The 23,203-nt window shown below is 40.1% G+C and overlaps 1 protein-coding gene across 6 annotated transcripts in view; it reads left to right on the top strand.

Moving 5' to 3' along the window:
* Nucleotides 1-23,203, top strand: part of DIP2C (disco interacting protein 2 homolog C) — a 325,831-nt gene that overhangs the window by 243,896 nt on the left and 58,732 nt on the right. For all 6 annotated transcript variants that reach the window (XM_063324435.1, XM_063324438.1, XM_063324436.1 and 3 more), the window contains 10 exons: nucleotides 256-349; nucleotides 467-586; nucleotides 1,403-1,517; nucleotides 6,048-6,187; nucleotides 7,790-7,926; nucleotides 10,129-10,337; nucleotides 11,167-11,281; nucleotides 15,751-15,952; nucleotides 18,071-18,180; nucleotides 18,965-19,045. In XM_063324435.1, the coding sequence (XP_063180505.1) occupies nucleotides 256-349; nucleotides 467-586; nucleotides 1,403-1,517; nucleotides 6,048-6,187; nucleotides 7,790-7,926; nucleotides 10,129-10,337; nucleotides 11,167-11,281; nucleotides 15,751-15,952; nucleotides 18,071-18,180; nucleotides 18,965-19,045 (1,323 nt within the window). The remainder of the gene's footprint in view (nucleotides 1-255; nucleotides 350-466; nucleotides 587-1,402; nucleotides 1,518-6,047; nucleotides 6,188-7,789; nucleotides 7,927-10,128; nucleotides 10,338-11,166; nucleotides 11,282-15,750; nucleotides 15,953-18,070; nucleotides 18,181-18,964; nucleotides 19,046-23,203) is intronic.

Below are 23,203 nucleotides of genomic sequence, written 5' to 3'. Positions count from 1 at the left end.
AAGCTGTTTCATTTTTTTTTCAGTACGGCTTAAAAGTTATGATCTGATTAGTCTAAATCCTTAATCCTTAATTAAAGCATTAGAAAATGGGGGTCTGTTTCATCATAATGTAGATAGCTAGATAGGAAAAGATCAATGCCAGCCTTGACAATGAAACAAACATAGAGTGATTTGCATAGATGCCCCTGCACAGAACACAACATAAATAATTATCACAATGGTTGTATAAAACCCATTCATCTTATTTGATTTCAGAGTGTCATGAACATGATGCATGTTATAAGTATTCCATACTCCTTAATGAAAGTGAATCCACTGTCATGGATACAGAAAGTCTGTCAATACAAAGGTAAGGAACAAGAATATACAAAAGTATTCTTGATAGTCAAAATCAAAAGTACAAATTGATGATACAGCTGTATAGCTTTTATGTGGGGTATTAGTAATCTTCCCGTTCTTATTGCAGCAAAAGTTGCCTGTGTAAAATCCAGAGACATGCACTGGGCGTTGGTGGCACATCGAGATCAGAGAGATATCAACCTTTCCTCGCTGCGTATGCTAATAGTGGCTGATGGTGCAAACCCGTGTAAGCTATGCTTCTGCAGTCCAGTAGAGAATAGGAATTGTTTTCTATCTTACGTTTAAAGTTTCAATATTCAGTCATCTTAGCTAAAATATTTGCAAAGTACAGGGTTTGGCTACTGCAAACTATATAGTATTTATGGAAACACTAATTAATTTTGGATTTCTTTAAAATGTATTTTTCTTTAGCTAATCCTGAAGCAAACTTGATACTTCATATAACATAATTTGCAGTAAATCTAGTTTTGTTTAACATGTCAGTCATGTGTAAAGACTGAAGTAAATAAGCTATAGAAAGGATTAGAACATTTCTTCTGCGTGGTGGCTCTCAAAGGCAGAAGTAATTGAGAATTTTAGAGGAATATTTATACTACTCTTGAGAACCACATCTGGATCACATCATGACAGTTAATAGTATGAAATGTTTCTCTGTAGTATTTAAAATACCAACGTATAGGTGTTCTGCTTGTTTGTAGTAGTTTGCTTTGAGTTTCTAAATTAAATCTTTAATTTGCCTCATCCTAAAATGAAAATCGTAATTAAATGCATACTATAAATATAAAAGTAATGGCTTTTCTGTGTAAGCACAGTGAAAAGATGTTATGCTCAAAAATTAATCATTGTTCACTGGGTGTTTACCCAACTGTATATACATATATATAGTTGTAGTAGCTATGTCTTCTTTCCCAGTGAACATGGGTCTTTTTAAATTTTTTTCTCCTGAAAAACCTGTATATTCAATGGTAAGTTTACAGTTTGAATGGCATCACTTCAGAAATCAGATTATTTTTCTCCTCTGATTTTTTTTTTCTTACTCCAGGGTCTATTTCTTCCTGTGATGCATTTCTCAATGTCTTCCAAAGCAAAGGTCTAAGACAGGAGGTCATTTGTCCCTGCGCTAGTTCACCGGAAGCTCTCACTGTGGCTATTCGAAGGTACTGTGTGACACCACTGGAAATAGACCCACTGTAGAATATATGTGGTAATTTGAAAAGAAATGACAAATTTATTCAAGTATGAATCTGCATACTTAGCTTCTGAATTACGTTTTTAGTTTTCATTTTGTTTATGTCCAAAGAAGGCATACAAAAAGAATTTGTAACGTAATAATTTAACTTGAGTGCTTTATAGTATAGTTCTCATTTCTGTAATTTTATCTTATTTTAAATGAAATAGACTGAAATGCAAAAGCTAATTCTGTAAAAGGAAGTGGAAAAATGCCACCGTAAGCATAAAATTAATTAAAAAATGGGAATTTAAGTGGAGTTGCTATTGAGGAAAATCATGCTTTAAAGTAGTCTGTTTAAAGAGGATTATGATACTCTGCAGGTTGGTTTTGGCTGACTGGCTCTTTTTAACCAGTCATAGACTCTCAGTAATCATCTGGAAATGCCCCTTGAGTCTGAGGCATCTGTGCCTAGAAATAAAATGGATAAATTCTAATAAAACTGTTAAGCCCTGTGTACATGAACGTCAGTATGCATCAGTCACCTGTTAGGAGTGTTGTAGCACACAGTAAATGGCATAATTGTTGTCTGTTTTGGCAGAGTTTTTCAAAAGCTGTACCTTGAACAGTAGACACTTTGTTTTTAAGTTCAGATTTCTGCAGCCATTTATATTGTTTCACATGTTAAGACACGCAATATAAAACTGTAAAGCACTGTAATAGCATTAAGTAAAATACTTCCTGCCACAAAGTTTAAAATACACTGTCCAAGTGAAATTTAACTAGATTTTCGATTGGCTTTCCCATGAAACATCACAGGAAGAAAGACACGAGGCCAAGAGTGTGGTTGACTTTCAGCCACCTCATTATTAACTTAAAACATCTGAAAGCTATCCATTAGGGACTTATCCTGTCCAGGTTATTCGTCTTTCTGTGAACTACGGGGTCTCAGAGAGCCCTTTATTCAGCTCCACCAGCCTGTTCTTAGCTTTATACCAAGGAGTACGTTGTTTTTCCCTTGCGTTGGGTTTCCCTACCATAGGCTGCGCAGACCTTCACTCCCTTGGAATGAGCTCTTGCTTGTAAGTGCAGAGAGGAGGTGGAGGGCTGCAGACATCTCTTGTGCTGAGCACTGATTAACGAGAGAGAGTTTTCATTTCCTGTGCTAGCCCTGGAAAATCTGCCCCAGGTCGCAGGCTATGAAGTGGGAGAACTCACTGCATCTCAGCATACGATGGCTGGCGTGCCCTTTCTAGACTTAAACTCGATGCTTATAGCCATCTGAAGCACTAGAGATTAATTTTCGAATTAACTAGCATTGAGAGCTTACATAAAAATATTTATTAGCACATAAAATAGTGGATAATTCAAAAAAAAAAAAAAGAAGCATTTTTATCTTCAATGCCTCGCTGTGTAATTACAGAGCAGTTCTTGCTACAGTGAATGTTGCTGAACACGTATCTCCTTTTTTTGAAGTCTGTTTAATGGTAGGATAATACCAGCTGAACGTGGGAGCTTTAGTATTTTTCATTTTATTCAGGCCGTCTCCACTGACAGTAAAGTCATTATCATAGAAGTTCCAAAGAGTTACAGCTGAAGTACGCATTCAAATGACTCCCTGCAGAGCACAGATTCAGAGAGATCCTGGTTAACGCTCCCAACTCTTTCAAAATCTATGGTGTATTTTTACTGATCTTCCTACAAGGAAGAGTAACAAAACCAGTTCTCAGTTGAAATACCCTTATAGTTTAGAAAAAAGACAGTCAGTAATAGACTAATAGATGCTTTAGCCTTAGAGCTCAATCAGAAAGCCTAATATTTAAAGGAATATGTCATGCAAATAATTCTTTATGGTATTCCCCTTTGGTTTATTGCATATGAGTCTGAACCCACTTGCTTAAGGGAGTGCAAAAGTTTAAGTACAGGTCTGTTCCCATTTAAATGGCTGGTGAAAAATAATGGTAAAATAGATTGTATCTGTAAATGGTAGTGATAACTGTTCTCAAAATTCTCTACAGCTACTCAGTATGAACAAAGCAGCTTTGACGAAGATGCACATTGTCCCTATTCCATAGTTAGGGAAACTAAAGGGGTAGGTTTGTCTGGTGGTTTAAGCTAAATTTACTTAGATATGAAGTGGGTGGAATTATACCTTTGTTTAGTTGCTCCTACCTTAATCAAAGGATTTTTCTTTGTCTTGTAAGAAGTCTTACAGAATTCCAAATCCAGTATTAGAAATACTGAATGTGCAAAGAAAATAAAAAATGTGAACTTTGAAATAAATTATAAATACGTTGGAATTGAGTTATTTCTATCTCATCTTCTTTCCAAGTGATATCTCTCCTTCTGCTTGGCAGAGATAACTTGTTTTAGGGATGTTCCCGTGTGGATGTCATGCACACAACAAAATAAGGTACTATATATTTCAGGGTTGTTGCTGACAAGATACTTTCTAAGAGGACGTGTGGGTGCTGTCGGGTGCTTAGCTCCCCACCTCACTTCTCCGTCCGGGTCCTCTGACTGCATTCCCCTTCGGTGTCAGATAGCCAGTTGCCTGCCAGAGGAGACTCGAGCATGGTTAACTGGTGTCTCATTCAAGGATCCACCTCAGGCTACCAGGATACCAGAAGTACTCTGAAATAGCAGCTCTGAAATGCCTGTCCTGTGGACTTCAGGTCCTCGGCACTGACTCTTTCCTTCTGCACGCCTGCTTCCGTTGCATGGCGCTTCTTGCTAACGCAGGCGAAGCTGTTACTTCAGCCCAGGCCACAGCAACTGTAGCTCTGTTGACAAGTCCTCCAACGTGATCCTACCAGGCCTCGTGCCTCCAGCGTCCTTCCCGTGCACCCCTGTCCTGTGCACAGCCAGTGTCTTTCAAAGCTGCACCCACTCTTCTTTTTAGCAGCGTTTGGGTATGATAAATAACACAAGAAAAGGCACGTGATGAAAGTCTGGATGGCTGCTACTCCTAGAAGGCTGTGAGAAGCTGTGTGTGCCTGCAGGAGAGCTTTTTTCTTGTGAGCAGTAAAATGTGTGTTTTGGGGAGCAAGGATGAGAGGAGAGGAAGTTGATCAATAATGTCGCTGAAAGTTCCTTTTACATGATGGGAATGTTATTTATCACAGCTGCTTGTTTACTAGCACCATTTGTTATGCTCTAATGCATTTTCAAGCGTGCCCACATCCTTCTTTGTTGACAACGTCACTTGAGAAATATGCCTCGTAAAACCTATTAATTGAAATTTATAGTGCCGATCCCTGCAAGGCTTATGTGAGCATGATTGGCTAAGGCCCATCTAGTATTTCAGGCACAGCAGAGGAGAAGTATCATATAAAAGGACATTATCTGTTAAAAAATAGTTGTGTTATGATGGAGCGTTTAGGAAAAATGCAGAATCTTGAACTAAATATTGCCTGTTTTATCCATCTTGAAAATAGCTGGAGTCTGACTGCTCTACATGGATGCATTATCCACACTCAAATCAGCATCACATTAGCTTCCAGTTTTGCATTTTAAAATGCAGGACAGTATAAGAATCTTTCCAGACATGAAAAGCCCTGGCATATTCCCCTGACTTAATAACTTCCGTACGTCAACATTGGTTTGCTCAGTCCACACTCGGAGTAGGTATAATTGTATCCACTGCTACAACAGGCAGTTTTACGTTGAAACAAGTTGACAGGCAGCTTGTGCTGATGCTGTGGAATTGCACAGCGTGTCGGCCCTGAATCTGAGCAAACTGAGGTGTTACAAAGAGGCTGCATCCACAACATGTTGACCATGACTGATGAAGGTGTAATTTGTTTCCATTTTCATGTGGTTAATTAGAATAGGAAAAATTCGATTATATGCACTAAAATAAAGACGGTAAAGTCCTTGCAGCTTCCACAGGTACTTGGCAGTGAATCTGTTACAACCTAATTTCTTTGGTTTAGTAATTTTAAATGCGTAAGTTTTGGGAGTGGGAAGTCATATCTGTGATTTAAATACAGCCTACTTGTATGCTAATTTTGACTTTGACACCAGTGTGTTAGTTGGGCTTTTAGTCTGGCAGGTGAGCTTGGTTTCCTAGTTCTAGGCTGCCTCAAAATAGGTAACATATAGAGAGTTTATCTGTTTATTTACTGATCAGTTACAAATATTTAGAGTGCAGTTTCCCTCCACATTGTCTGTGCTGCCTTTCAGTATTTTTAAAACAAGGCAAAAGGCCTTTCCTTGGGTAATCAAGCAATCTTTATAGATCCATCTGAAAATTAAATACAAGCTGTTATGGGTAAATGTTAGGTGTTACTTTCATCTCTGCAGCCCCATATATGTGGGTGGCTACTGAATGGGAGAGTTAACAGACATAATTATTCAGAAATGGCTGAAAAACGGGATTCTGTCAGGTCTAGTAGGGAAAAAAAGATGACGTTTTAAACTCCCAAATAGTGGAGTATTTGCAGTAGTAGTCCATTAAGAATGAGTAAATGCTTACGTCTGCCTGCTGGTGCGCTGATGTTCTAACCCCTGGTTGCAGGCCAACAGATGACAGCAATCAGCCACCAGGCAGAGGAGTTCTCTCCATGCATGGTCTCACTTATGGAGTGATTCGAGTGGACTCTGAAGAAAAGCTTTCCGTTCTGACTGTCCAGGATGTTGGCTTAGTGATGCCAGGAGGTAAGGAACTGTCTTTGAAACGCTGTAGTTCATCAATTTAAGTAATTAGCTGCAGAAAGCCATAGGTGGGCATACTTTGCCACTAAGCCACAACCTTTGGGATTAGAACATGTGTACTTGAAAACATTTCAGTCCAAAAGCATTACCTTGTAAAACTTCATGGTTTGGAAATACTGAGATTTCTCCTCTCTGTTTACTTCAGTGGATGTCTTCACTCGCCTTAGTGGTGTGCTTTAAACAACCTGTCCCCACATCAGGACATCCGTCCTTAACTGGGGGATACTGGTACAGAAAATAAGAAAGTTGGATTCCAATGTCTGGAAGCTATAAATGTCCATAAGCCTGACCCAGATGAGACTTGGTAGTGAAAGTTTTCATAACCTATGCTAAGGATCAACAAAATTACTATCTGAAGGCTTGTGGAGTGTTTTTCCAAAGATCTTGCGCTATCACCCAGTTATTAGAAAGAGGAGGTGTGGCTGAGCAGTTCTGCTGATAAATTCAAACTGAAACCAGTGCTTCTAAACATGAAGATAACATTTTTCATAAGAGAGCTAGATTTTAAAGGAGATGATGTAGAGACTAGAAATGGATAATACTATAGTTTTTCATAAGAGAATGTCTGTTATGCACCAAAGGAATAAAACATAATGATACATCTTATAAAATTTCATTTGAACAACTTAAAATAAAGGAAGATAAGATTGGTTGCTGTCTAATAGTTATTATATAAGATATTATTATAGATGTGCCATCTTGCACTTCATACTACGTTCTGATTATTTTAATAAAAGTACACACTCCTGTTTATTCTTTGCATTGGTACTTAAAACACGTGCTGATTCATTTCTGGTCTCCTTGTTCATCGTGTCCTCTTTCCAACTGCAAAATCTACACATGCTGGACTTGAGCTCCAGGGATTACAGCTAAAGCAGCATAGCTGATTCTTATTCACATGCCTGACACATAGAATAGTGCTTCTTCCTCAGACCAATGCTTTCTAATCCCTGCCGTTTAGCTCCTGCTGTCTCTACAGTCCTGTAAGACCGGTGAGAGGGAGCCTGAGCTCTGATAAATTCTTAGTAAAACAACCGTACTAGTCTGCTAGAATATTGTGATCTTTCGTATGGTGTTACTTGCTACTTTGTGAGAGGTGGATTTCCTGGTTGCCTGCACCCCTGGCAGTACAATTATTATCAGGAACTCCATTAGGATATTTCATTTTGCACTGACTGCGGCAAATCTGTTCCTCAGTATGCAAAACTGGGAACATCGTCACATTTGACAGCAGTATTACGGATCAACTGAAATTTTAGAGAGCAAGGCAAATTAGGTTTTGTTATCAGTGTAAAGACTGAGTTTACATAAAGATCTTAGCATTCTTTGTACAAATATTATTTATAATAACAAGAATAATAGCAACAATAAATAACATTTGATAACATTGAACACCTTAATGTTTGAGAAACTGACTGTTAGATATTAGTCTGCATATAATTTATTTGTTTATGTCAACTCCACCATGATGTCTTTCCCACGGCATTTATGTGATTCTGTAGTTCATTTTATAATATTTTTTAAAGTCCTTTGCTCTCCCTCTAGCTATAATGTGTTCAGTGAAGCCAGATGGAATTCCTCAGCTCTGTAAAACAGATGAAATAGGAGAACTTTGTGTATGTGCTATTGCAACGGGTACATCATATTATGGACTCTCTGGCATGACCAAAAATACTTTTGAGGTAAGCTGACTAAAAAATGCTGTATAAAATCATGACTTTTTAACTTTTGCTATTTCGAGATAATATTTGATATAAAATATTGATAGTAATAATATCAGAATGGCAGTAGTAATCAATGCTTGTGGCTTGGACCTGTAGTGTAGCCAGATAATCTGCACTGAAGCCCATTTCATTAAGTGCAGTAGTAGATCTTTATGTGGATTTAGTTTTGGCTCTGAAGAGCTTTTACTTTAATTTTGAGAAGAGATAGCAAGGGCTGAAACAATCAGAAGGAAAGCAGGAAGAAAGACAAAGTTCAAAAGGTAATAGTGTACAAGTCTATGAGGTAGCTACATGCAGAATTGGATGGTTGCAAACAGCAGGAAGGCTGCTGAGTATCTCTAAAAAGCAGCTTCCAACATTTCCACAACGCAGCCAGCATTAAAGGCTTGCAGATACCTTTGAGTAGCAGATACCTTTTCCTAATTAGTCCCCACGTTTTTTTGAATTGCATTTGTTTGAATTGCCTTAGATGAAAGCCTTTTTTTCTTTGTGGAATCTGTTTTCCAGTAGTTTTCAGCTCCAGTGCAGACAGCTGTATTGATAGCTGTGTTGTACCTGCCCACTCGTTATTATTAACTTCTGCTGAAGCCAGTATGAAAGGCTGAACAAATCAGAGAAATACTGAAAAGATTTGAGCTGAGATTTTTATTAAGTTCTGATCCTTTTCTCTTTTAATATTTGAGAAAAAAAAAATTAAGAAAAATGCATTTACATTTCCCTTAACAAATGCTCTGGTATTACCATTTTTAATAGACCAAACATGACTGATATCTCCTGCAAAATGCAGATCTGAATGTTGTAAACACTATACATTAAATAATTAATGGAGACTAGAGGATACAATTCTCCATCCTACCATTGAAGCCAGAATGCTGCTATGCTGTTGTGATCTGAAATTTGTTGATAGCTGATTACTGTGCTACAAGTACAATTGGCAATACTCAGTGTGAATCATAATCATGGATTTCACATATTTCAGGGTAGAAAGGTACTTACGTTCATTTTGTAGTACTTGCTTTAATTGTAAAATCATTCATAATTCATAACTGAGTCTGCTGTTTAACAGCATATTTAGACTGATTTAGACTTATTCTTAATGGTAAGCAGATAAATTGCCATTGAGTGAGCAGGACCTCTCATTTTTAAAGTTAAGCATGTTCTTAGGAGCCCTCTCTGAGTGGGCCTCTTTCCTGTTTTACTGTGCAATTCATGTTGCAGGTAGTAGAGAGTCAAAGAGTTTTGTGTTCCTGAAATGAATTACGGCTGAGGATGTGTAAGCATTAAATCTGTTCAATAAGAGTCACCCATGGGCATCTGGCAGCAGAATTTGACCTTTCTTTTTAGATGAGCCTTGAAGGACACTGTACAGCCATGGTCTTCTACTTGCCATCAACTTAAATAACTTGCCTTTAGACTGTTTCAGTTTAAAGAAGCAATGGCAGGGAAGTGTGGTTGTGTCAGAATGCTGCTCAAAGTAGCTCACGTGCCAGAAGGATAATGCTGTGCTAGTTAGGATAGAAAAAGTGGTAGAAATATGCCCCGTGGAAGTCATGTATGCATCTGGTATTCAAACATTTAGAGAGGTTCTGTATAGAGCTGTTTTTTCCCTTTTAGACGTGCTATGGAAGGTATTATCACGGGTATTGTGAGGACTTAATTGACCTTAGATAAAAATGTGGTCAGCTGCAAGAGTCATTAATGTACAGTACCTTAAAACAGCTTCACTTCTAGCCTCCTTATTTTTCTAAACTGTGCTGGAAATGAGCATGAGGTACTGAAAAGAAACTACTGTAATGTTTACGATTTAATCTCTCTGTAACCTATACATAGCACCTCAGTTTAGCTGCACTCTGCTTAGGTTTTTTTTTCCCCAGTACTATTTATCTTGATTTATATGTATTTTTTAAGGTCATAAATGATTTACAGACCCATGGCTAGGGAAAATGTTTATGGAACTTGCTGGAACTCAGGTACAGAAAATTGGACACGCTAGTCCAGGAGTTTCCTGACAGTCCCTTTATGGTCAGTGAAGAGTAAAGAGCATCACCAACGACCTATTTACTTCATTTCAGAAGAGCCATCTGAGAGAGCATGTCTGAAATATTTTGCAGCGTGATCTCTGTGTATAGAATTGAAGACCTGTATTTCTCTGTCTTACAGGTGTTTCCTATGACCAGTTCTGGAGGCCCTATCACTGAATATCCTTTTATAAGGACTGGACTACTAGGCTTTATAGGACCAGGTGGACTTGTCTTTGTTATTGGCAAAATGGATGGTTTGATGGTTGTCAGTGGAAGAAGACATAATGCTGATGACATTGTAGCAACAGCACTGGCCGTGGAACCAATGAAATTTGTCTACAGGGGAAGGTTTGATCCTTTCTTTTCTTACATTATGTAGAAGTCCTTATTTTGCTTTGATTCGATGTAAGTGACCCAGTGATCTGCACTCTGGTTTCCCTCCATTGCTGTTCATATTGCTAGAACCAGGAGACAGCAGAGGTGTCATGGTTTGGGCTAGGCTGGCCACTAAAATGAACAACAGTGTTGAGGCAGACTTTAGATACCAAGGTCTGAAACTGTGATTATTAAAATTTCCAGTTGAACAGCTGGTCAATTCTGAATGTGTTGACTCAACAAGATCCCTTCTGTCTGAGTTGAATATTTCCAATATGCCTAACACTGGAGTTCTTGAACATGACAGCGGTTCCTTCGGTGACCTTCCTAATGTGCTGAAACTGAGCAGGAGACATCTAAAACCTCTGAAGAGCCTAATGCAGTAACATGTGCTCTCACTTGATCACACAGCAGACCTCTTATGAAGTGGTCTTGCAATTACTTTCTTCTAAGATGGATCCAAAGAAGGTGCTTGTGCTGGCTGTTATATAACAGCTTAACAACAACCTTGGTGTCACCCAAATTTAGTGCCTTTCCTATCCCAAGAATGTTCACTTCTCCAACCCTGCTGTGACAGTATGCCCGTATTTACTTAATTCTAGAGCAAAGCGCCCCCTATTTCTCCTCCAGAAGTTATCCAAAACTGTTCTTGTTGCTTTTTCCCCATAAATAAAATGCTAATTGATGCACCAGTTGTCTGAGTAATAAATAACAAAATCATAGTTATGGAGGATTAACTTAGAAGACAGGTTTTTTCCATCTCTCCTGGCACTAAATACTCTTCTCTCCTTCTCTTCTATAGAATAGCAGTGTTTTCAGTGAGCGTGCTGCACGATGAAAGGATAGTTATTGTTGCTGAGCAAAGGCCAGATTCCACAGAGGAAGACAGTTTTCAATGGATGAGTAGAGTTCTCCAGGTAATGTTCTTTATGTACGCTTGGAAGCGAGTTTGTCCTCCTTTATACTCTTTTTATTGATCTTTCAGGCCCCCAAGGTAACTGACATTTGTCTTTGACTAATTCTAAGTCCACCTTCTGTTGCACTTGCACCTAATAAGCACAAAATTACATTCTTCTGAGTGACAGTTCCTATCTGGGCCGCACATATCCAGAGACTGATCCTTTTCCTAATCAAAATGCTATAAGAAAATAGGGATGAATTGAAGTAAGTAATAGCAAGGCGAGAGTAGCGTATGGCTTAAAAGGTTATAGTCATTCATTACTTCAAAAGGGTAATGAATGAATGTGTTATATACTCTTACTGTCAAAAGCTACCAAAGTCTCTTACTAAACAGTTATTGGCACTGATATGGAGTTGACCTCATCAAAAGTAGATATGAGTATCTGGGCTAGATCTCCAGATATTTTTTTTTAATCAGCAGGAGAGAATTATGTGTTTCTAGCGCACCGTGTTGATAGCTAAAATAAACTGAATGAAGCAAAGCCTAAAAATGCCAATTTCTCTCCACTGAAATGAAGGGAAGTGATTGATTAGCTCAGATCTAGATATCTACAGTGAGGTTATCTGCACAGAGGACACCTATTGCAAGGAATCCCAGTCCAGCTGTCTGGTGGATTATTCAAGGCGCATACCACTGTGATGAAACCCACCTTGCTGGTGTTCGACAGTTTGACCAGAAGACATAAGCTACTGAATACTGAATAATTCTTATCTTCTTCTTACATATAGCAGTTCAAGTTAAGGCCATATCATTACCATACTCAAAGTTTTTTCAACTCTAATGTCCACACACAAAGAATTAGATACTTCAGATAGCAGTCATCTCCTCCATCTCCATGGTTAAGCTAATTCTCACTCAAAAACAATAGGTTTAATAGAGATGTAGTCAAATTAAGTCTGTCTGTTGCTACCTTGTGAAAGGGTCTCAGCACTGCCTACAGCTGGTCACCTGTTACTTCCACTTCCCTTTCCTACCTTCCTTTCTGTCCTTCCTCAAGGACTCTTCTCATGTAAACATATTGCAAACATCTTTTTTGCTATACCCAAGAGCCAAAGAAAAAAAAAGATCCCACACAATTCAGAGAAGATGTTTTTGTTCATTATTGTTTTGTACTGAATAAGAAAGGGAATCTGTCTACCGTACCCTTGAACAAACTGAACAAACAAGCTTTCATCCATCTCAAGACAGGTTTATCTTCTCTCTTGATTTAAAAGATAGCTACATTTCATACAGCTAGAGGCATCTCGTATTCACAGTAGATCAAAATTATTATTGAGAAAAGCTAGAACCTCTACCTTGTCCATCACACAGAAAGCCTTTGAAGCACCTAGTAGCACCTAGGGCAACTATTGTAGGAGGAACGGCTTTTGGATTGTTCGTGCTTCGATAGTGTTTATCATGTAGCAAGCTCCTAAGGAAAAGGTTGAAGCTTTGGACTTAACGCTTGTCCTGTTTTGTCAGCTGAGCATTTTGTGACTTCTACAGAAATCATGTCTTACACCATCATAGCCAGTATAATTCAGTACTGAACATTGGGGGAGTCCTGTGTCAAGTTACTCATGCCAAAAGTCAATCCTGTTATTCTGAATATGGTCAAGTCACAGGAGTGTCTGAGAATGGTCGGCCATACATCAAAGTACACACATGTGTGGCTGCTTTCATCACCCGTGTGTGAAGTCTGCAACTCTGGCATGCATCACTATGTGAACGAGAAGTTTCTGGTTCCACTTCAGCCGAGAGTGGAGATGGAGGACAGAAGCCATGTGGGATGCTTTGTGCCTCCTTCCCAATCAGAGTTTTAATGGCAGATGTCAGGATGTGGTAACCAGTTGTATCTGAATCATCTGCTAGTGATGAGTAATGTAATGATATCACACTTCTGTCATGAATCTCAATGATGTCCATGATAGCAAACTTTACCAAATTGCTGTTAATTTCTGATGATATTTATGAGACTCATCTGACACCCTGCGTGTGCTGCCCTGTGCCAGCCCTGCCCTACCCTGCCTGCTTCTGCTCTGCCTTGCTGTGTCTCTGCATCTCTTCCCTACAGTTGAGCTGCATCGATTTGCAGAACTTCTTTCCAGTGGGTTGCACATATTCTGGCTCTCCCTGACCCCTCCTGCTTGTCAGCAGAGGGTTGAAGGACAGTAGAGCTGCTGTACGCACGGGACTGTGTTGGACTGCATCTATGGGTTTTAGCAGAGGCATGGTTGGGAGGGAGCGGTCAGGCTGGGTATAGAGTTTCTTGAAGCAGTGGAGGAGGGTATTTTAGTGACAGTGTGAGTGAAGATCCCAGGTCACCCAGCAGTTCAGTCCGATGGATCCTAGATACTCATTCATCTCTCAGGCTTCTGCAAACTGATCTGACCCTTCAGGCAGGGTTGTTCCTGTACCTGGCCAACTGGATGTTAGTTTTACCAGTGCCAGCACTCTGGGAGGACTTGCCAGGACTAGGCAAAGCCAGGAGATCTACTGCAGGACTGAGAGTGTCTGCCTGGAGAGTTTTGTCAACGAGGTGTTTTCTTAGCTTGAACAACATAGCAATCTGGACTCTGCAAGTCATGGTAGCGCAATGAAACAGAGGGATAAAGATTTCAGATACTCTGTTTACTTCTGGCTGGACAGAGTCATTTCATAAATCAAGCCAACTCATCGAGAGGCATAAATGCCAGCAGTGTTAAAATTCACTGGTACTCTTCTCTCTCAGAATTTTAAGGCTCAGTTCATTAGTGCTCATCCTTGTGAAACAAAGTCATTCCCTCCTTCAGAAATGTGTAAAACTCGAAAGCGTGAGAGGTGACAATTTGGAGTGACCCATGACATTTTATCAGACTCTGTGCTGGCGAGGTAGCTATGGAAGGAGACAGTTCAGAAGTCACTGGAGAATCATTATATGTAACACCCGTCATCCCACCCCGCCTGGGTATTGCTTTCCATTCACCAACTCTAGGAGGCACACTGTTTTACGTTTGAGTAAGAGCGGTTACTTGCCCTGTAATGGTTTTCCTTCAAGCTGATGTCAGGTGAGGATCCTGTGATTTATCACTGCTTTTCAGAACCTACAAATAACATTATGATTAGGAGGTTATGGTGGTTTCTGCCAGAAACATGAGACACTGTGTGTTGGCTGTCTTATATATCTCACTATTGCCGGCCTTTCAGGTAAGGTGTCTGTAGGCCAGCAGCGAGGTCTTCCAGTCCTACCATGAGGTCTACCACTACTAAATATGCAATGTTTGTAAAATGAGTAACTGCTTTAGTATTCTTTCTTACAAAATTTTGCAATCATATCAATAAAAAATTAAGCAAACAGAAGCCAAAAGCGAAGCATTACTTGGAGTGTCTGCAGAAGTAATCGGTAATTTATTGGTCTGCATTTAAGTACATAACTATAAATGATTACTTGATTCTCAGAATATAGATAGTATCTTCAAGGCAACAGACGTATGGGTACACTTTTCTCACAGTTAAAAATTAAAATGCAAGTTAATTAAATTATATTTTTGAACATTTAACTACTCATTGGGGATGCTGTCTGTAATTTGTTTCTCAGTCTGCTTGGATGTCTGAAGTTGTTTTTCTAACTTGCTGCAATTTTTATTACCAATGTAAGGAAAATAACTAGTTAAAATGTGTACAGAATTAAAATCTTAAGTGCATGGATATTCATATTTACCTAAATAAATTACATACATACTGTACGTTATAGATTTCTTGAAAGTGATGCAGTTTACTCCACTTGATGGACAATGAACATGGTTACTACAGGATTCAAAGATGCTTATTTTTCAGGTTTTCATTCAACAGATTTTTTTTCAAGTGGATAATGTCGTGGTTTTCCCTTATATTGTTGTCATTTCCCATTCCTGCCTATTTTACACAGTAATCGGGGATGAAACAGTTATCATCTTAGAAAAAAATTAAAAATTCGTAAGCTACATACATCAGTAGGTATATGGTGATGTACGTGCAATCTTTGAAATTTTTCATTGCTCTGCAAGATGAACTGGATCTTAAGTTGATAGGAATCCTTTGAACTTTAATTCTGAGAAGTGTACAGGTTAAAATCAGTTTCACATGGGTTGCCAGCCCATCTTAGTAATAAATCTCCAGGATACGTGCTACCAATGGGTGCCTAAGAGGGATGCCTAGGTGGCATTTCTTAATAGATTCCTGTGTGTTTATCGCCAGGTTTTTGTTTGTTGTTTTTATCTTCTGGAATGAGTGTAATAACGTCAGTGTTACATTTCCGTCCACCTGTTCCCACTGAAAAGAACCTCCTTATCACTGACGTTGCTGAAGTGCCTTTCCATTGCCAGTTAATTATTAGGGTTGTTTTATGCAGTAATTCAGAACAACACGTGCTTATTAGAATGATGAAAAATTAGCCTTTCATTAAAACCGACTTCCTGCTTTTTTTAGGCTATTGACAGTATTCATCAAGTGGGAGTCTACTGCCTAGCGCTCGTACCAGCAAACACGCTTCCCAAAACACCGCTGGGAGGAATACACCTGTCAGAAACCAAACAGCTCTTCTTGGAAGGATCGCTGCATCCTTGTAATGTGTTGATGTGTCCCCACACATGTGTAACAAACCTGCCCAAACCAAGGCAAAAACAACCAGGTGAGTGAAGGCAAAGGGACTGTGACGTGATGCTGCGTGGTCATGGTACTGTGTGGAGCAAAATCGAGTAACTGTTAATGCAGGTGAGAATCAGCTCGATCAGCTGTTCCTATTGAATTTTCTAGGTGTGTTAGGGACAGCATTGGTTTTGGCAGAGGCTAGATGCACCTTCACAAAAGGCGCAAGGGAAAATGCTCCAAAAACCTAAGTTCATTAAAGATGAAGACTTTTTTATCACTCTACAAGGCATTGCTGAGACCACACCTGGAGTTCTTTGTAAATTCCTGATCAGTTATGTTTAAGGAGGATGGACTGAGACTGAAACAGAGAAAGATAAAATCCTGGCTTATTTGAAGGCTGAGTTAGTAAAGTAGAAATAGAGAGGAAGAGGGTTGTTGACACTAAGTAACAGTGTTGGAAGAACAGCAAATACTTAAAAACTGGTCATGAATAAATTAAACCCAAGAATGAGGATAAAGGTTTTTACCTGAGTGGGGAGGTTCTGGATTATTCTTACAGCAGGTATATTTGAGCGAATACTCTAACTAGTTTTAAGATGGTTCTTGAGAAGTTCTGCCACACTCTGTGAAGAATATCGGATGAAATGGCACAGCAAGGCACTGACTCAAGAGACCGAGAAGGCCCTTGTAGCCTGCTGTATTCCAGTCTCTGGTTACTCATGCCCAATCAACAAACAAATTTTAGCAAATTTTTGACTTTGAATCTAATTGCAGATTTTAGTACTCAGATTAATTTTAAGGATTTCTGGATCTGTAGCCTCAGGCTTAAGACCTGAGTTCAGCTACATTAGTCTAAGTGTTGGTTACTTTCCACTTTGGAAACCAACTTGGAATATAAAGTGGTTTTACGCTCTGGGTCTCAAATACAGGGACTGTCCATCATGAATTCAGTGCACGTTTGCCAAAAACATCAGTTTGCTTCTTTATTTAAAACCTTTGGACAAATGTTTCAGAAATCAAAACCATACTCTCAGTTTGTGGATACGGAGAACGTCAGAGGTTAACAGTGACTTCCACTAACTTAACAAAAGCAATGAAGCTTTTAACTGCAGTGTTCACTTCGGTATTTCCTTGTTGCTGCTTTGCAAAGTAATCGCTGCAATGGGATCAGTGCAGTGGAGATACTTATAGATGCATTAGGTATACGTTATATATCACTATGGCAAAAGCAATGCCAGGAACGCAGAAACCAAACTGATAGCATCACATTCTCCCATCTTGCATAGTTGTGACATACCCAGAGGACGTTGCTTTCATCTTTTTAAAGCAGAGTAGTTTGTGGATGTTGTTTATTGTACATTATCTGGTTACTTAAACTTCTTGGGTTTTGACCCTTATACCACATATCGTCACTGAGACAAAGCCTGGACATCATGGACTAGAAGGAAAGCCTGGTATCTCTTGCGGTTGATCAGTAATCCATGCTGGAAGAAGCAGAAAACAGATGTTAACATGAGCATAAATGGTACCTGCGAGACAGGTATTCTTCCCTAATGGCAGCAACAAAAGATCAGTGAAATCCACCTTGTGGAGAAGTGTCAGCTGTGACATCTACCTTTCTTCTAAAGTTAAATTATTTTTCTTCAGTCTCTACCTTGTGCTAAAGGGCTTGCGTATATTTTATTATATGCACCATCTGCCTTCCTAATCCTTGTCACTTCATGTCTGTAGCATTACAGAATTGCTAATGCAGATGCAACTGCCCAGGGAAGAGAAGAGAGAAATAGGAGTATTGTCCTTGAGGCCTGGATACATCTTATCTGGTTTTAGGCACTTGAATGGACATGCCTAAATTAGGAGCTGAATTTTCCAAAGATTCCTCATACCAAGGCAGACAAGATGTGTCTCTGGCTATAGAGAGCCCATGCTAAAGGGGCTTCTTAGTTAGATATGTTTAGAGAGGATGAATCCAGGCCTGCGTCTCTTCCAGCTACTTCTGGTCCATCAGCCAAAGTTTGTATCAACAGAGATGTTCTCAAGGTTTGGTGTTGTGGATAGCAATGAGGAAAATATCATGTAATGCAAAAGAAGTAAAAAGAATTTTCATCCATAAGCGAAGGATTTTTATTGCACGTAGCACATTTCTGCTTTATTCTAGAAATTGGCCCTGCCTCTGTGATGGTGGGGAACTTGGTCTCTGGAAAAAGAATTGCACAGGCCAGCGGTAGAGATTTGGGGCAAATAGAAGATAATGACCAAGCCAGAAAGGTAAGCTAACCTTTTTGGATATGGTTTAACTAGTTCACACTTGGACACTTAGCAGTACATAGATTGTATTATTATTGTTGCAGAATTTGCTGATGGCATTTTTTTAATTCACACTAAAATATTCCAGAACCCCTTTTACAGATAAATATAAAATAGTCGTGAGGGGGACCACTGCATTTCCTTTATATGGATTTTTTTTAATAAGTTTACATGGGACAACAGAACAAACATGGTGGAAAGTGTTAAGGGGGCTTCTACCAGAAATCACTCTTTATTTTATCTTTTTTACTAGTTCAAGTGGAGTCAGGAGAGTTTTGTTTGCATACATGGTCCTGACCTTCTTTGTTGTTATTTTCATCCTGTAAAAATAAGTTGAAATTCATCTCTTTGGGGGCCTTATGTGAGTAATTAAATTAGTAAGTTCTAAGCTGTAAAAATATTTATTTATAGTAAGAACAAGAGAGGAAGGTAAAGAATTAAAATTGTGCTTAAATTCAGGGAGGTCAGGAAGAACTGGTTTATTGCTTTGAAAGTTTATGTAGTAATTTATCATAATGCCAGCAGTGGCTTCACTGCCAGAGAGGCTGCGGCTACCATGCAAAAGCACCTTACTATAAATATGTGTGATGACAAAAGAATTAATTCATGTTTAGTGCTTCTGGGTATTGATGTAAAACGTAGCATATAAATAAGAAAGATATAGCTAAACTAGCAAAAATAGTTTTCTGGTTTTTACAGCCAAAATGTTATTTAGTGTCATGACTATGACTCTGCTTTATTTTAGTTCCTCTTCCTCTCCGAAGTGTTGCAGTGGAGAGCTCAGACCACTCCTGACCATGTGCTCTACACTCTGCTCAACTGCAGGGTAAGAAGCTCAGACCGTTCCTCTTGACAGGCGGCGGTTTGGAAAATGGCACACTGGTATTTCAGCCGCACCTGCTTGTGCTATGGCTGAACGTGACCTTTCTCTTTCTTTTCCCGTTAATACTCAGCTGTTATATTTAATGTTCACTGAGGCAGAAAGGAAAAGAGAATAATCATTGCCAGTTGTCAAAATATAGATTGCTTTTGTATCAGGCAGCGCGCCTTACACATTTTTCATTTCTGTTTCCACCACCTATATGTTGTGGGTGAGCTGACACTGCAAATCTGTTTCAATACTGATTGTTCCTATACCGAAGAGTAGTGTTTAATACTGCTCAAAATCCTGATTTCCAATTTGAAAAGCACAGCCTTGGCAAAATCAAAGCATTTTCCCTAAATAAAGCCATGATTGTTGGTTTTGAGACTGGACCATCTAGGGGAGGTGTGAGAATGGGGAAAGGAGGTGAAGAGAAGATGAGGTATGTCCAGAATCCAACCAGGTCTGCAGGCGATCGTTAGTAAATCTCTCTGCATAGCCTACATGAGGTGCCAGCCTGGCACAGCTTTTCATTACTTAGCAAAAATGAATTAATGTATATCACATGGTACAGAACTTGGCTTTACCAAGAGTCGGTGATTAAAGACTTCCTAGATGACTGTAGATGACAAACCAATAATTCCCAAGACGACTGTAGAGAATGAAAGTCTGTTCCACCACTGTACCACCACAGTGTGTCTAGACACATCTGTCAAAACTGGGAAATACATGTAGTGTGTGAGGGTCTCCAGGAGAGGAGGGGCCTGGAATAGTGCTGTTCCCCCAGGCCACCTGGAGTGGCTGGTGTTGTCTCAGCCACTGTGGTCCCTACGCAACTTGGATGGGTTCTTAAACCTCCAGTAATTTGTGAACCCCTGTGAAATGACCACTTACTGTATTTACAGGATATGCTTCCCCAGCCCATATTACAGTTCAGTTTGAGGCTACCCGTACGTCATTAAATGACCTTTTTTAAATTCAGATTAATAGCTAATATTATCATAGAATCATAGAACCATAGAATCATTTAGGTTGGAAAAGACCCTTGGGATCATCGAGTCCAACCATCAACTCCACTCTACAAAGTTCTCCCTTACACCATATCCCCTAACACCACATCTAAACGACCCTTAAACACGCTCAGGGATGGTGACTCCACCACCTCCCTGGGCAGCCTATTCCAGTGTCTGACCACTCTTTCTGTGAGGAATTTTTTCCTAATGTCCAGCCTAAACCTACCCTGTTGCAGCTTGAAGCCATTCCCTCTTGTTCTATGCTAATTACCTGTGAGAAGAGACCAGCACCAACCTCTCTACAGTGCCCTTTCAAGTAGTTGTAGAGAGTGATGAGGTCTCCCCTCAGCCTCCTCTTCCTCAAACGAAACAGTCCCAGCTCCGTCAATCGCTCCTCATAAGATTTATTCTCCAGGCCCTTCACCAGCTTCGTTGCCCTCCTCTGCACTCGCTCCAGCACCTCGATATCTCTCTCGTATTGAGGTGCCCAGAACTGGACACAATACTCAAGGTGTGGCCTCACCAGTGCTGAGTACAGGGGGACAATCACCTCCCTCCTTCTGCTGGTCACACTATTTCTAATACAAGCCAGGATGCCATTGGCTGTCTTGGCCACCTGGGCACACTGCTGGCTCATGTTCAGCCGCGTGTCAATTAGAACCCCCAGGTCCTTTTCTGCCGGGCAGCTCTCCAGCCACACTTCCCCAAGCCTGTAGCAATGCATGGGGTTGTTGTGGCCCAAGTGCAGGACCTGGCACTTGGCCTTGTTGAAGCTCATACCTTTAGCATTAGCCCATCGGTCCAATCTATCCAAGTCTCTCTGTAGAGCCTCCCTATCCTCATGTAGATCAACACTCCCGCTTAGCTTGGTGTCATCTGCAAACTTGCTGATGATACACTCTATGTCCTTATCAAGGTCATCAATAAAGATGCTAAACAGAAATGGTCCCAACACCGAGCCCTGAGGGACACCACTTGTGACCAGCCGCCAGCTGGATTTAACTCCATTGACCACCACTCTTTGGGACCGCCCATCCAGCCAGTGCTTGATCCAGCAGATCGTATGCTCATCCAGGCCATGAGCCGCCAGTTTTTCCATGAGAATTCTATGGGGGACAATGTCAAATGCTTTTCGAAAGTCTAGGTAGACAATGTCCACAGCCAATGTGGACATGTGCAACTTGACAGGTAATAATGAAGTAGTAATGTAGTTGTCTGTGGCAAAGTAAAAAACTTGATAGGCAGTGATCTTTATAGATTCAATATTGCACCATTAAAATAGTGCGTTGTTCCATCCTGTAAGTTAGGAGCAAAGATGCTGTGACAAAGAGACAGTGATACGTCTCTGGATGGGGCTTTGAGCAACCTGGTCTAGTGGGACATGTCCCAGCCCATTGCAGGGGGTTGGAACTAGATGATCTTCAGGTCCCTTCCAACCTGAACCATTCTGTGGTTCTATGTACTGTCCCATCTCCTCCACACAGGCTGTTGCTTTTGAGCTTTAAATAAAGCCAGACTTCCCATGCTGGCAGAAGGGTTCAAACAGTGGGAGGGAAGGACACAATGTGCAAAACAAGGATTAACAAAATAATTTATCATTCCATAGAAGTGAAAAATAGTTGAATTTTGAAATTCAGTTTCTCCACTGCTCTCAGCATGGAGTATCTTGTCACATGAAATTTGTTTGAGAGATGTAATGCTTTATGGAGAGATTTAGTGCTTTATGGAAAGGAGTGACAGGTTTGGTGGGGTTTAGCCTAGGCAAGTTTTATTGCCCATTTTGAATTTTAGTTCTGGTTTGTAACTTTTCCCTTGTTAGTCTTCCTTGTACATTGTCTGTACACTTTGTTCTAAAATATCCAGGCATCTTGCAGTGGATGACTAATAGTAATCCACTGAGATTAGTGTTTTCCTGTAAGCCAAGCTTTTTGAGAATTTGGAATATTTCAAGATTAGCACAGTGCATTGTTCTTAGCGTGTGTCATGAAGGATTGCAACACCTTTACAGTGCAGGACACCTCGTATAAAGGGCCCGAAGGGAATAGTTGCCTGGTGCTTGCCAGTGATTCTTGTCCAACAGCAGGATTCTCCTTCCCTGCACTCGATATAAACACTGTCTTTCTGCTGGTTCCTGTGCAGCAAGTGCCAGAAGTCCTAAACATACATAAACAAGTTTTGCACAAATTTACGTGATTTGCAGCGGTTCCCTTTCTGTGTCAGTGGGGCCCGTGCTTCTGATGCAGGGAGCTGGAGTTGTTCAGCCGGAGAAGGGGAGGCTGAGGGGAGACCTTATCGCTCTCTACAACTACCTGACAGGAGGGTGCAGCAAGGTGGGGGTTGGTCTCTTCTCACAAGTAACAGGGGATAGGACAAGAGGAAACAGCCTCAAGTTGTACGAGGGGAAGTTTAGACTGGATATTAGGAAAAATTTCTTCACAGAAATGGTTACCAAGCATTGGAACAGGCTGCCCAGGGAAGTGGCTGAGGCATCATCCCTGGAGGTATTTAAAATACGGGTAGACATAGTGCCTAGAGATATGGTTTAGTGGTGGTTTTTGTCAGAGTTAGGTTGATGGCTGGACTAGTTGAATCTGAAAGGTCCCTTCCAACCTAGGCAATTCTGTGATTCTACGTGGGGATATAAAGGGTCCTTCTTCCCATGGCTGTGCAAACAGGCAATTTCTTGAAAGGAGTGACGAGTTTTAAGGACATTCCTACTGGCAGGTCCACAGTGAGAAGGACACTCAGATCTCAGGTCACTTTGGCCATATTTAGGGCTGTACAGATCGAAGCCATCTCTAGTCCAGCATCCGTATTGTTAAATGTGTTTTTAGAGGAAGCTTTCTTAGTGAAAAGATCTCCACATTGTTCAGAAGACTCATCAAAATTGTCTGAAATGCATTTTAGTAAGTGGGGCTGCTGAAGATTGTGAAGAGGAACGGTAAGCCTTGACTTTGCCTTTTTTATTTTGACTTAGGTTGTCCGCTTTGTTGACAGTGTTTGAGTTTGCATATAGTTTGTTATAAAGTTTGTAAATGCCAGGTGGTGCCTGGTAACATGGCACTTCTTGCAGTGCTGTACTTCCATTGAACTGCTCTCTTATCTCAGA

The sequence above is a fragment of the Chroicocephalus ridibundus genome, chromosome 2 (assembly GCF_963924245.1).
Source record: "Chroicocephalus ridibundus chromosome 2, bChrRid1.1, whole genome shotgun sequence".
Classification (NCBI taxonomy): Eukaryota; Metazoa; Chordata; class Aves; order Charadriiformes; family Laridae; genus Chroicocephalus; species Chroicocephalus ridibundus.
Note: the sequence above shows the minus strand (reverse complement) of the source record. Positions and strands in the feature narration are given on the sequence as shown.